Genomic DNA, 14,504 nt, shown 5'->3' with positions numbered 1-14,504 from the left:
TGGACATTGCTGCTAGAAACATCGGGGTGCAGGTGTCCCGGCGTTTCATTGCATCTGAATCTTTGGGGTAAATCCCCAGCAGTGCAATTGCTGGGTCGTAGGGTAGCTCTATTTTTAACTCTTTGAGGAACCTCCACACAGTTTTCCAGAGTGGCTGCACCAGTTCACATTCCCACCAACAGTGTAAGAGGGTTCCCTTTTCTCCGCATCCTCTCCAACATTTGTTGTTTCCTGCCTTGTTAATTTGCCCCATTCTCACTGGTGTGAGGTGGTATCTCATTGTGGTTTTGATTTGTATTTCCCTGATGGCAAGTGATGCGGAGCATTTTCTCATGTGCTTGTTGGCCATGTCTATGTCTTCCTCTGTGAGATTTCTGTTCATGTCTTTTGCCCATTTCATGATTGGATTGTTTGTTTCTTTGCTGTTGAGTTTAAGAAGTTCTTTATAGATCCTGGAAACTAGCCCTTTATCTGATACGTCATTTGCAAGTATCTTCTCCCATTCTGTAGGTTGTCTTTGAGTTTTGTTGACTGTATCCTTTGCTGTGCAAAAGCTTCTTATCTTGATGAAGTCCCAATAGTTCATTTTTGCTTTTGTTTCTTTTGCCTTCGTGGATGTATCTTGCAAGAAGTTACTGTGGCCGAGTTCAAAAAGGGTGTTGCCACATATATTTTTGTAAATATACATAGGTTCTGTTATATATATATATATATATATATATATATATATATTTCCCTTTATTTATTTTTCTTAAAGATTTTATTTATTTATTCATAGGGAGAGAGAGAGAGAGAGAGAGAGAGAGAGGCAGAGACACAAGCAGAGGGAGAAGCAGGCTCCATGCAGGGAGCCCGACGTGGGACTCGATCCCGGGCCTCCAAGATCACACCCTGGGCTGAAGGCGGCGCTAAGCCTCTGAGCCACCTGGGCTGCCCTATGATTCTCTTTATTAGAGAGTGGTATTAAAAGCCAAGATTTAGGAGCTGGTATGTTCATACCACTGGGAAGTAGACGTAGTCACTGCTCTAAGGCCTTCTCAGTAGACAGATTTACTGAGCTAGGGTGTATATATGTGTGTATGCTTATGTGTACACACACAGACACACATACATACTCCACATGCATTTATGTCTATATTCTTAAAAAAATCCATTAGTTCACGCATACTTTCCATAGGGCTTATTCTTTCTCTTTTCATATTTCTATTTCTCGTCTCTTATAGAGATAACTCTGGGTCCCATTGTCCTTAGTTGATTTTGTTATTTCCTTCTGTATAACGCTCCTCTATATGACAAATCTCCTGTTGTGGCCTCCAAACTGTTCCATGTGAAGATACTCTTCTCATCACACTCAGGTTCCAACATTGCAGGCAAACTGGCCCTTTGTGTGCATGTGGATGGTCTCCTCACAGTCTGTGCCCTCTGTGTGGACACCTACTGTGCTGTGTCCCACCAAGTGGCTGTGGGATTGTATTGTTCAGGAAGGGGCGAGGGCTCCTCTGGAATTCTTGCTTCATTTTAATGTTTCTAGCTGTGGGATTATTTATCTTTTCTTGTTGTTTTAACATTCTTTGGGCCCTTTTAGGCCTTATATTTTCTCTAAGTCTCAGAGGCTTATGGAAGTTTCTTTCTGAAAATATTTTTCATCATCTCCACGTATTTTTTCCCATCTATGTATACTATTATGTGGAAGTTGATTTCCTTCATTTCTCTATTCCGAATCTCTTGATTTTATCTCTTCTTGATGTCTTGTGGCAAAGTACCTTAAGCCTGATATAAGCTTATTAATTCATTCAACTCTATCCTTTCTACTCTTTTTTTTTTTTTTAATTTTTTTTATTTATTTATGATAGTCACAGAGAGAGAAAGAGAGAGAGGCAGAGACATAGGCAGAGGGAGAAGCAGGCTCCATGCACCGGAAGCCCGATGTGGGATTCGATCCCGGGTCTCCAGGATCGCGCCCTGGGCCAAAGGCAGGCGCCAAACAGCTGCGCCACCCGGGGATCCCCCTTTCTACTCTTCAATCCATTTACCCATTAAGTTTATTTCAGTCACTATACTTCTCATGCCCAGTATTTTTATTTGTTCATTATGATATTTTCTTCCTGCTTTATCTCTAATATCTTTCCTTAAGTTATTTTTTTTAGGATTTTATTTTTTAATTATCTCTACACCCAACGTGGGGCTCGAACTTACAACCCTGAGATCAAGAGTCACCTGGTCTCCCGACTGAGCCAGCTGGGCGCTCAAGTTTGTTTATTTTTAAGCTTTTATTTTCTATTTTTCTCCTGTGTCCTGAGGATATTAGTCACTCTGGCTCACGAGATATTTGAGGTGGGTGAAGAAAGCTACGGGCAGCTTTGTGCCTAGTTTGTGCCTCTCCTACTGGGTTTAGAGAATGAAGGTGAGCATTGAGTTGGAGGAGAGGACTTACCCGGGGTCATTACAGTGTGTGAAACCCCTTCCAAGGCCCAGCATTTTTCAAGGTCTGTTTCCTTCTGTTAAAAACTCCTAGCCCATGAAGCACAAAAAGTAGTGGTGAGAAGAGGGAGAATGTGAACATAGAAGGACCATCCAGTACCATCTGTGCAAGTCCCGACCAGCTGGCTCCACAGCACCCACTTGTTACTCTGCAGCCCATTGACATTTTTAGGGGCTGACAATCTTCCTGCCCTGTAACCACAATTGCCTGTTAAAGAAAATGTTGGAGAGAAAAATATTTACCAAAATAACTTGCACCACACCCTAACTGTCATCTCTGCTGTCTGGCTCTTGTCTGCTCTGCCTGTATTTTCACCCTATATTGGGACCAGATTTCTCTATGTTGTTCCAGGAATTTCTGTCCATATGTAAACACAAATGAATTTTTTTGTTTAGTATAGGTTCATACTATAAATACTGTCCAGCAACTTGCTGTTTTTAAAATGGCTGATTACCATGATTGATTGCATATGAAAATAGTTTGGACTTAATAAAATACAGCTTTAATATATATGTGTATTTGTGTGGTTTCTATATCCCTTTTACACTAAGGTGTCTGTATAGTATCACCTTATCTTAAATATAATTTTAAGTTAGTTAGATAGAGTGCAATTGTTAGTGTTCTGTGAAGCACTTTTTAAAAAAATATTTTATTTATTTATTTATTTATTTATTTATTTATTTAGAGAGCTCTTAAGCAGGAGAGGTGGAAGGGGAGGGAGAGAATCTCAGGCAGACTGTGCTCTGAGCAAGGAGCCTGACATGGGGCTGCATCTCACGACCCTGAGACCATGACCTGAGCTGAAACCAAGAGTCAGATGTTTAACGACTTGAGTCACCCAGGTGACCCTATGAAGCACTTGGTGATTGCCCTCCTTGGTTCTTTTAGGTTGTTACGAATTTTTAAATATTATGATACTAAAATAAATCTTTGTAGATATAGTGTTTTACATTTATAGATCATTTTCTAGGATGGATTTACAGAATGGATCAAACAGGTCAAAAGGATCAGCATTTTTTATTCTTAACCATATAAAGAAGTACTTGGAACATAATAGGCATCCAAATAATGCTTACTGGATGAACAAATATTACAAAAATCACTTTACAATGGATGTACCAATTTTCATTCTCTTTTTTTTTTTTAAAGATTTTATTTATTTGACACAAAGAGAGAGAACGCATAAGTAGGCAGAGTGGCAGACAGAGACAGAGGGAGAAGCAGACTTCCCGCTGACAGGGAGCTCAGTGAGGAGCTCCATCCCAGGACCCCGGGATCATAACCTGAGCCGAAGGCAAATACTCAATCACTGAGTCACTCAGGTGCCCCCCAATTTTCATTCTTAGTGAGTATGAGATTGTCTGTATTCCCACACCATCTTGTACTTACATTATTCTGATGATGTGACTGTGATCAGAAGAATTCTATATCTATCTTTTTTTTTTTTTTTTTTTTTTTTTTTTTTTTTAATTTATGATAGTCACAGAGAGAGAGAGAGGCAAAGACATAGGCAGAGGGAGAAGTAGGCGCCATGCACCGGGAGCCTGACGTGGGATTTGATCCCGGGTCTCCAGGATCGCGCCCTGGGCCAACGGCAGGTGCCAAACCGCTGCGCCACCCAGGGATCCCTTTTTTTTCTTTTTAAATTTTTTTTAATATATCTATCTTTAAAAAAAATACTATCAGATGATATAACTAAGGTTCTCTTTTTTATTTTCACCCACTAGATGATTGGACATCTGTTTTCTTACAGGACTGAATTTGCGCTTAAAGAAATCATGTCCTCTGGAGGTGCTGAAGATGATATCCCACAAGGAGAGAGAAAAACAGTTACGGATTTTTGTTACCTTCTGGATAAGTCTAAGCAGCTGTTCAATGGATTAAGGTTAGTGGGCTCTTGAAGCCTTAAAATTTTCTCATTCTGTATTTTTCCATGACTTGTGTATGGTAAGTTTCTGAAAGTTATGGATAGACTATTTTATAAATATCTGTAGTAGAGGTTATGCTTTTTACTTTGACACACTTCATTCTCAGATGAAAATGTTGTGCCCAAGATTGCGAATCCGAGAAACCACCAATGAGCTGACACCGATGCAAACACACCAGGGTTTATTTACAAGCTCGAGCCTGGGTCCAAGTATACCTGACGCAGTGGAGCAGGGACTTGGACCCCGAGACTAAGAGGTGTAGCAGCTTTATAGGGGCCAGTGGCCCATGGGATACGCAGCTAGTTGCACAGTCATGTTGGTCCACACGCAGGTGGCTGATTGAATTACATCTTACCCTATAGTATCCATTTGAGCTGGCCTATTACTTTGATCAGAATAATAGGCACACAGTTTTGGCGGGCACAAGGCAGGGTTACATTGTTATGATTTCCCATTAGGGTGTGCCCAGCGGCTTGACTAGGGTGGGGCAGCGCCTTAAGCAATAAGCAGGTCATGTGAGGGTCATATAGGAGGTGGCAGGTGTAGCACAAAATGGAGTTAGTCCTGCTCTGCTTGTCCAGGGGTAGGGGATTTTTGTTAAATCTCCTGGGTCCCACAGAAAAAAACAATAGGAGAGAGGATAATTTCTATTGTTCTATTCAGGTTGAGAAGAACTATTTTGTTAGATGTTTTTTTTTTTAAAGATTTTATTTGTTTATTCATGAGAGACACACAGAGAAAGAGGCAGAAACATAGGCAGAGGGAGAAGCAGGCTCCCTAGGAGGAGCCCAATGTGGGACTTGATCCCAGGACCCCGGGATCATGCCCTAAGCCAAAGGCAGATGCTCAACCACTGAACCACCCAGGCATCCCTTGTTAGATGGTTTTATATACATTGTTCCACATCGTACCTGGTTTACATCTGATTTTACACATTGGGGTATTGAAGTTAATGTGTCTTTTGAGAAGACATTTACAATTGTAAAGATAATTACAGGATCATCAAATGAATCCTCCTTGACCACTGAATCTAAAGCTATGCTTTCAATCACTTTATTCCTATATTCATTTAATTTTTTTTTAAATAAAACTTATCACTATCTTGAGCAACCTTACTGATTTGCTTATAATGTCTACCTACATAAAATTAAATGTTCCTACAAGCAGGATCCTGTTTGTTATAGTTTTCCTAGTACATAAGCCAGGGTCTGGCTCATTGCAGATACTTTGTAAACATTTGTTAAATGAAGGATTCCAAAGACAGTATTAACTCCTAAGCTCTGCTGCTTCCTATTTTGTGCTACAGAAGAATCTTTGAGATCAACTTTTGCTTTTGCTAATAATCAGAACAATTGCATCTTTTTAAAGAATTATTTTCATTATTATAATTCAAAAAATAAAATTTAAAGCGTAGGTTTTAAGTCTTCTTTTTTCCCCCTGGAATGTCATAAATCTTTAAAATTTACATGCTTAGACCACTTTCTTGTTTGATCTCCAGTATTATCCAGGTCTACCTTATTTATTCAGCATTTATTGAGCCCTAGTATGTACCACATTCTGTATTGGGTACAATGATTCAAAGATAAAACTACCAGTCTCTGCCATCAAATAATCTGTGACGAAATTATAAAAACACAAAACCCATGGCCATCTGAGGCTCACTGCTAGCCTCAGATTTAGCATATCTGTTAAGCAAATTTCCTACATGCCTTTGTGTGCTTGTTGAAATTAAAGCAAATAAAGTTAAGGGAGTAGTAGATTTAAAGAATATGAAGGCATTTCCAAGTTTGCATGAAAATCCTTTGTGACTCCGAAACTCTTATTCCCAACTCTTAAAACAGTAACAAAGTTATAGTAGCTCCGACCTCTTCCCTTCCCCCTCCTCCTCTCCCTTCTAATTTATAGAGCTGTATTTCAAAAAGTAAAATATACCTAAAGTTTATAATTTTTTAAAAAAGATTTTATTTAGGGGATCCCTGGGTGGCTCAGTGGTTTAGAGCCTGCCTTCAGCCCAGGGCATTGTCCTGGAGTCCCAGGATCGAGTCCCACATTGGGCTCCCTACATGGAGCCTGCTTCTCTCTCTGCCTGTGTCTCTGCCTCTCTCTCTCTCTCTCTCTCTGTGTCTCTTGTGAATAAATAAATAAAATCTTAAAAAAAAAAAAGATTTTATTTAGGTTACATGAGAGACACAGAGACAAAGACATAGGCCGAGAGAGAAGTAGGTTCCTTGTGAGGAGCCTGCTATGGGACTTGATCCCAGGACCCTGGGATCACAACCTGAGTCAAAGGCAGACGCTCAACCACTGAGCCACCCAGGTGCTCCCGAAGTTTATAATTAAATGGTTTAGTATACTTACAGAGTTGTATACTAGCAACACAATTTAATTTTAGAATATTTAATCATCCCCAGGAGAAACCCCATACCCCTTAGCTGTGATTCCCCCCTTCCCTAGTCCTCAGCCCTTGGGGACCACTAATCTACTTTCTATATCTATGGATTTACCTATTTAGGATTTTTCGTATAAATAGAACTATAAAGTGTATGGTCTTTTGGACTGGCTTCCTTCATTTAACATTTTTTTGAGGTTTATCTATGTAGTAACATGTATCAGCACTTTATTCCTTTTATTACAGATTAATATTCCATTGTACAGATTTACTATACCCTATCTAGTCATCAGATGATCGACATTTGAGTTATTTTGCACTTTTTGCCTGTTATGTATTCATACTGCTATGAACATTTTTGTACAGGCTTTGTATGGACATACTTCCAGTTCTTTTGAGTGCAAACCTTAGAGTGAAATTACTGTCATAGGATTCTCTGTGTTTAGCCTTTTGAGGAACTTCCAGACTTTTTCAAAGAAGCTACACCAACAGCAATATATGACTGTTCCAGTGTCTCCACATCTCGCCAATGCGTGTTACTGTCTTTTTTTTTTTTAGGATTTCCTTAGTGGGTTTTTCTTTTAAAAAATTTTGTTTTTAATTTGAGAAAGAGAGAGAGAGAGAGAGAGAGAGAGAGAGAGAGCTGGAGCGGGGGAGGGGCAGAGGGAGAGGGAGAAGCAGACTCCCTGCTGAGGAGGGTGCCCGATGTGGGGCTCAATCCCAGGACCCTAAGATCATGACTTGAGCCGAAGGCAACGGATTAAGTGTCCCCTTTTAAAGTTTATTTAAAACTTACTTAAGGGCAGCCCTGGTAGCCCAGCAGTTTGGTGCTGCCTTCAGCCCAGGGCCTGATCCTGGAGACCTGGGATCGAGTCCCGCGTTGGGCTCCCTGCAGGGAGCCTGCTTCTCCATCTGTCTGTGTCTCTGCCTCTCTCTCTCTCCTGTCTGTGTATTCTCATGAATAAATAAATAAAATCTTTTAAAAAAATAATAAAACTTACTTAAGTAATCTCAACACCTAGTGTGAGACTCGAACTTACAACCCTGAAATCAAGAGTCAGATGTTCTTCCAACTGAGTCAGCCAGGCCAGATGCCCCTTTAAGATTTTATTTTATTTTTTAAAATTTAACTTAACTTTATATATATATATATATATATGTATATATATATATATATATATATAAATAATATATATATATTAGACTCCATGCCTGACATGGAGTCCAGTGCAGGGCTTGAACTCATGATCCTGAGATCAAGACCTGAGCTGAGCTCAAGAGTCAGATGCTCAACTAACTGAGCCGCCTAAGGCACCCAAGATTTTGTTTTTTATTTTTTAAAAGATTTTATTTATTTATTTATTTATTTATTTATTTATTTATTTATTTATTTATTTGAGAGAGAATGAGTGAGCACAAGAGAGGGAAAAAGAGAGCACAAGCTGGGGGAGAGGTAGAGGGAGAGGGAAAAGTGAACTCTCCATTGAACAGGAGCTTGATATGGGCTCAATTCCAAGCCTGAAGGCAGACACTTAACGTACTAAGCCACCCAGGTGCCTCCCCGCAAGACTTTATTTTTAAGTACTCTCTACACCCATCATGGGGCTCAAACTCACAACACTGAGATTGAGAATCATATGCTCTACTGACTAAACCAGCCAAGCAGCCCTATTGTCTGTCCTTTTGATGAGAGCCATTCTAATGGGTATGAAGTGTATCTCATTGTGATTTTATTTCCCTAATGACTAATGATGTTGAGCATCTTTTCATGTTTGTATTAGCCATATATCTTTTTGTTTTGTTTGTTTTTGAGATAGAGCAAGCTCCAGTGGGGTGGGGGGAAGAAGGAACAAAGGGAGAGGGAGAGAGAATCTCAAGCAGGCTCTGTGCCCAGCATTGAGCCCGACAAAGGACTCCATCTCACGACCCTGAGATTATGACCTGAAATCATGACCTGAGCCGAAATCAAGAGTCCGGCACTTAATCGTCGCTACCAGGGCACCTCAGCCAAATGCCTATCTAATCCTTTGATCATTCTTCAAATTGGGTTATTTATCTTAAGTTAAAATTGTTCTGGATACAAATCCTTCATGAGATATAATGATTTGCAGATGTATAATTTTTCATTCTGTGGGGTGTGTCTCCACTTTCTTGATGGTATCCTCTGAAGCAGGAATCTTTTATTTTAGTAAAGTTCCACTTGTTATTCTCTTTCATTGTTGGTACTTTCATTGTTAGTGCTGTGTCTAAGAAATCATTGCCTAACCTGAAATCATCAAGATTTACCCTTGTTCTCTTCTTTTATGGTGCTATCTTTCACATTCAGATCTGTGAACTATTTTGAGTTAATTTTTGTGTGTTGTGTGAGGTCTTAGACATTTTTTAAATCAGAAAACCTATTTTTTCAATTAGTTATTGCATTTCTTTCATATTTTTCTTTCTTGTTCCTTGTTCTCCTTCCTCACTTATAATTATAATGCTTAGTTTAAATATTCAGCCCAAATCTTCTGCAACGATATAGTGTCTTTGATTTTCATCTCTATTCTTTCTTTCATAATTTTCAGAAAATATCTCTGAAATTTGTCCACCATATATCAGATGTATTTCTTTTTTTATTCACTACTTATAAGACATATTTCGTCTTGTCATTTCATGTCAGCACTTTTTGCTATACTGCTTTTAGAAAAACTAGATATTATATATTTGACCAAAAGTTTACTAACTTCTCTTTTTCTCTCTACGTATATATATGGTGGTTTTTTTTTTTGTTTGTTTTGTTTTGTTTTATTTATTTATTTGTGAGAGACACAAGAGAGGCAGAGACATAGGCAGAGGGAGAAGCAGGCTTCCTTCAGGGAGCATGATGTGGGACTCGATCCCAAGACCCCGGATCACAACCTGAGCCAAACAGATGTTCAACCAGTTAACCACCCAGGTCCCCCTTCCCCTTCTCTAATATATTCTTATTTGAATATAAGAAGTGAATATAAGAAGTATAGTATGAGTATGTTTTCACTGAGTATGTCTGAGAAGCATATTGAATTTAGTAATGGCATTTCCCTTATTTTTTTTTTAATATTTTATTTATTTATTCATGAGAGACACAGAGAGAGAGAGAGAGAGAGAGAGAGAGAGAGGCAGAGACACAGGTAGAGGGAGAAGCAGGCTCCATGCAAGGAGCCCGACATGGGACTTGATCCCAGGTCTCCAGGATCAGGCCCTGGGCTGAAGGCGGCGCTAAACTGCTGAGCCACCCAGGCTGCCCGGCATTTCCCTTCTTAAAAAGGGATTATTTTCCTAACCTGATTCTGAATCTTAAATGAATCATAAAACTCAAGTAATCTTCTGCTAGAGACTCTCTGCCTGGCTAAAATCACTCCGAAACTACTACGACAGTAACAGTAACACATTTCTACACAGCACCCTACAGTTTGTAAGTCTCTTTTTTTTGTTTTGTTTTTGAAGATTTTATTTATTTATGAGAGACACAGAGAGAGAGAGGCAGAGACACAGGCAGAGGGACAAGCAGGCTGCATGCAAGGAGCCTGATGTGGGACTCGATCCTGGGAATGCAGGATCACGCCCTGAGCCAAAGGCAGACGCTTAACTACTGAGCCACCCAAGAATCCCTGTAAAGCACTTTCAAGTACATCTTTATCTTTAAGCCACATGATGACAGTATATGTAGTATCCAAACACCTGCTAACTAGGACTGCCTGCCTGGCTCAGTTGGTTGAGTGTCCTAACTTGATTTTGGCTCAGGTCGTGATTTAAGGTCATGAGATCTAGCCCTGCATCAGGCTTAGCACTCAACAGGAAGTCTGCTTAAGATTCTTTTTCTCAAAAAAAAAGAAAAAAAAGATTCTTTTTCTCTCTCTCCCTCTGCCCCTCCCTCTGCTCTCATGCACATATGCTCTCTCTCTCATATAAATAAGTCTTCCAAAAAAAAAAAAATAGCTGCTAACTAGAATTGAATTGTTTTATTTCACTCTTTTTGAACTGTTGTTTGTGCAAATATATTTTACCACCTCAAATGTGTCTCACTTTGATCTTTTTAAGTGCCCTGTTAATCACACTGGTTTTATTATTTTTTTATTTTTTAAATTTTATTTAGTTTTAAAGTAATTGCAGGGGCAGCCCGGGTGGCTCAGCAGCTTAGCACCGCCTTCAGCCCGGGACATGATCCTGGAGTCCCGGAATCGAGTCCCACGTCGGGCTCCCTGCATGGAGCCTGCTTCTCCCTCTGCCTGTGTCTCTGCCTCTCTTTCTCTCTCTCTCTCTGTGCTTCTTATTAATAAAATAAATAAAATCTTTAAAAAAATTTTTAAAGTAATTACGGAGTAAAATTGTGTCTGTGAGGATGGTAGGAAACCCTATTACATGGAGAAAGTTGGGCAACCCAGGTGGCTCAGCAGTTTAGTGCCACCTTCAGCCCAGGGTGTGATCCTGGACACCCGGGATCGAGTCCGACATCGAGCTCCCTGCATGGAGCCTGCTTTTCCCTCTGCCTTGTGTCTCTGCCTCTTTCTCTCTGTGTGTCTTTCATAAATAAATAAATAAAATCTAAAAAAAAAAAAAAAAAAAAAACATGGAGAAAGTTGTATGAGTCTACTCTTTAGGACTGTTCATTCATTGTTGCAGGAATTTATTATAATATGTTTATGATGCCTATTTCAATATAGTTCTTGAGCACTTGAAACTATTTCAAGACTTAATCCTCTTAACTCTTGTTCTTTGAAATATTCAGTACATAAAGACACAGTCCCACCAGTTTGAAATTTCCCTTCTTCATTTGTTAAAAGTCAGTGGTTTCATCAGTATATATGTGTAACTTGCAGGTATCCTAAATTGTTACTTAGAAAGCAATATTTTCTCTACTCATATATTGACTGCCTCCCAGATGTGGAGTAGTACTTTCCTAACGTGCTATTAGGAAATAATATTTCCTTTCCTAACTTTCCTAACGTGCTATTTTAAAATTTCACAATACTAATAATGATAAATTTTGGCCTAGAAGAATGGGTAAGCAAATTCATCAGGGATTTATTTTCAGTATTTTGTGTGCAAGGCCCTCTTTATTTTAAACAGTCTTACTTATTCTATGATAAATATGGTGAGTAAAGAATCTATATTCTCTGAATGCTTTTGGATTGCTGTTTGAGAGGGATGTGGCTCATGGCGGCACTGGTCTATAGTTTTACTGAGAGATTAGTACTTAAACTCTCTTCCTTTTTCTTTTCATTTTTTAAGAAAATCTGTTTTACACACAAACATGGAATAATATAAACTATTAACAAGATTTTGATAGGTATATAAATGAATGGTTGGCCATGAAACATGTTTCAGTGAAAAAGCACAGATTGTAAAAACAGTAATGCTCCTCATGATCTTGACTTATCAAACATTCTGCCGGTATCCTGTTGATGCCCTGTACCATAATCTCTGAGTGGAGACTGCTGGTTCTGAGTGCCCAGTCAGGTCCCTAACCAAAGCCCAAATATATTTGGTGGTGATTTTCTCCAAGTATCTGGTGCATGTACTGTGTGCTTATTTATATAAATGAAAGTTCTTTGTTCAGTATTAGATCTTGGTTGGCAAGGCCTCCCTCTGTTTATCAATTATGTGGGTAATGTTAGAGTTCCCCAGGGTGGTGAGTTGGGGTGTGTGGCATTCTTCTCCACACTACTCTCTCATTCCCCCTCCAAAGCACTTTAAGTTATGCAAATTAAACACCTCCCTGCTTTAAGAGTTGATAGAGTTTTTGTGGGGTTTCTTTTAAAATAGAGGAGATTTCAGGACACCTGGGTGGCTCAGCAGTTGAGCATCTGCCTTTGGTTTAGGGAGTAATTCCGGAGTCCCTGGATGAGTCCCACATTGGGCTCCTTGCGTGGAACCTGCTTCTCCCTCTGCCTGTGTCTCTGCCTCTCTGTCTCTCATGAATAGGTAAATAAAATCTTTAAAAATTAAAATAAAATAAAATAGAGGAGATTTCTTTGGGAAAAATTAAAAGAAAGGTTTTTTTTTGTTGTTATGTTTGTCTGTATAGGAAACAGGTTACAGTGCTTATAAAGAACAAGAAATATATTGGTGGTGGTCTGGACCAGCTTTGGGACTTGGTGAAATGGGGACAGTGGGGTCCAAGCTGGAGTTGCATGACTCTCTTCATGGGTCTTCATGGCTCTCTTCATGGATCTCTTCATTCCGACGTTCCTTTCACTGTTAGGGATTATCTTTTGGCTAGCTTTCCTTTGTGTTATTGCTTTTTTTCTTTTTCTTTTTTCCTTTTAGAGAGAGAGAAAGGAGGGGTGGGAGGCGAGAGGGGCAGAGAGAGAGAGGATCCCAAGCAGGCCTCATGCACAGCATGGAGCCCAACTCAGGACTCAGTCCCATGGCCCTGAGACCATGACCTGAGCTGAAATCAAGAGTCAGACGCTTAACTGACTGAGCCACCTTGGTGGTCCCACCTTTTTTCTTGAGTTCACAAACTAGTTATTAAATTTAGTATAATATACTTGCAGACAAGTACAAACATTATAAATGTATTTTTTACAGACAGAGCACATCTATGTGGTTTGTACTTGGATAAGGAAATAGAACATATAGTGCCTCTGCAACCCCCGTGTGTTCCGTCTTACTTGGACTTTTTTAACTGCTTAGGAGCAGAACAAAAACTGCATTTCAGTGCATGAAAGGCTTCAGAGTTTTTATATAGTATCTTACCTGGGTATAATAAATTCCCTCTTTAGTCTTGAAGGTGTGTCTTTCCATCTTATATTAAGTCATTCATCTAACTTGTCAGAGCTTTTTATTTTTCCTAGACATAAATATCTTAATGAAGTGTTTTTCTTGCCTGAAAATATCTCCTTATATTATGTGCATAATAAATAAGTTCTTTCCACTGACTGTGTAAGAAAACATAGCCCAAGGCATTGAGAAATGGATAAAATGAATGGAGTTTTTCTTTTAATAGCTCTTGCATGTAGTTACAGTAGTAATGAAGTGAGAATAATGTTAGGAATATCTTTGAATACTGTCAGAAAATGATCAAAAGCCCAAGTGCTTGCAGGGTTCCAGTTACCATGGTGACTAAGACTGCTAGAGCAGAATGGAATACTTGCTGGGATTATATAAGGCAGCATCTTGAGACATATATTTGAGATACACAGCTGTGTCTACCAGTGATATCCATGACTTTGGTGCTTTGAGACAGCAGAGGCCTCCAAATTGCTGATTATTTGACTCCAGAGGAGCAAATACACACAGCCAAAATAAGCATTGGAGGCTATACACACATACCCCCCCCCCACACACACACAGAAGTGCACCAAAGTAAAGTGTAATGGTGTTAAATAAAAGATAACTGCAGAAATTATTCTACTTAAAAATGCTCCCAATATTTCTAATTAAAGAAGAAATCCCCTACAGCACCAATCCCCTAGGTGCTTCCTTGAAAAACCTATTTTTAGGATGCCCTTGTTCTTGAATAGGAAAGGGTAACTGGAAATTAATGATTGGTTCCCTTGTCTCCTTTCTCCCCTCCCCCACCCTCTCCTTCCTCTTCCCTTTTTTCTGCACCTCCCTATTCTTTCTCTTTTCCTCAAAAAATTACTACTTTCCTAGAGGTAAGTTCTCCAAACTGGTAATAGTAAAATACATGTGATTTCAGAGATAATACTTAAACTACCTGTACAAGCTTGTGATGAAT

At 39.3% G+C, this 14,504-nt stretch overlaps 1 protein-coding gene across 7 annotated transcripts in view; it reads left to right on the top strand.

Moving 5' to 3' along the window:
- The window catches only part of SCAI (suppressor of cancer cell invasion), a 164,539-nt gene that overhangs the window by 82,597 nt on the left and 67,438 nt on the right, over positions 1-14,504 (top strand). For all 7 annotated transcript variants that reach the window (XR_012008287.1, XR_012008286.1, XR_012008285.1 and 4 more), the window contains one exon: positions 4,236-4,367. Coding sequence is in view for 4 of the 7 variants with exons in the window: in XM_072777899.1 (XP_072634000.1) it covers positions 4,236-4,367 (132 nt within the window). In the remaining 3 variants the exon portion in view is untranslated. The remainder of the gene's footprint in view (positions 1-4,235; positions 4,368-14,504) is intronic.

The sequence above is a fragment of the Canis lupus genome, chromosome 16, assembly GCF_048164855.1.
Source record: "Canis lupus baileyi chromosome 16, mCanLup2.hap1, whole genome shotgun sequence".
NCBI classification, from domain to species: Eukaryota; Metazoa; Chordata; class Mammalia; order Carnivora; family Canidae; genus Canis; species Canis lupus.
The sequence above is the reverse complement of the archived record's forward strand: the minus strand, read 5'-3'. Positions and strand labels throughout refer to the sequence as shown.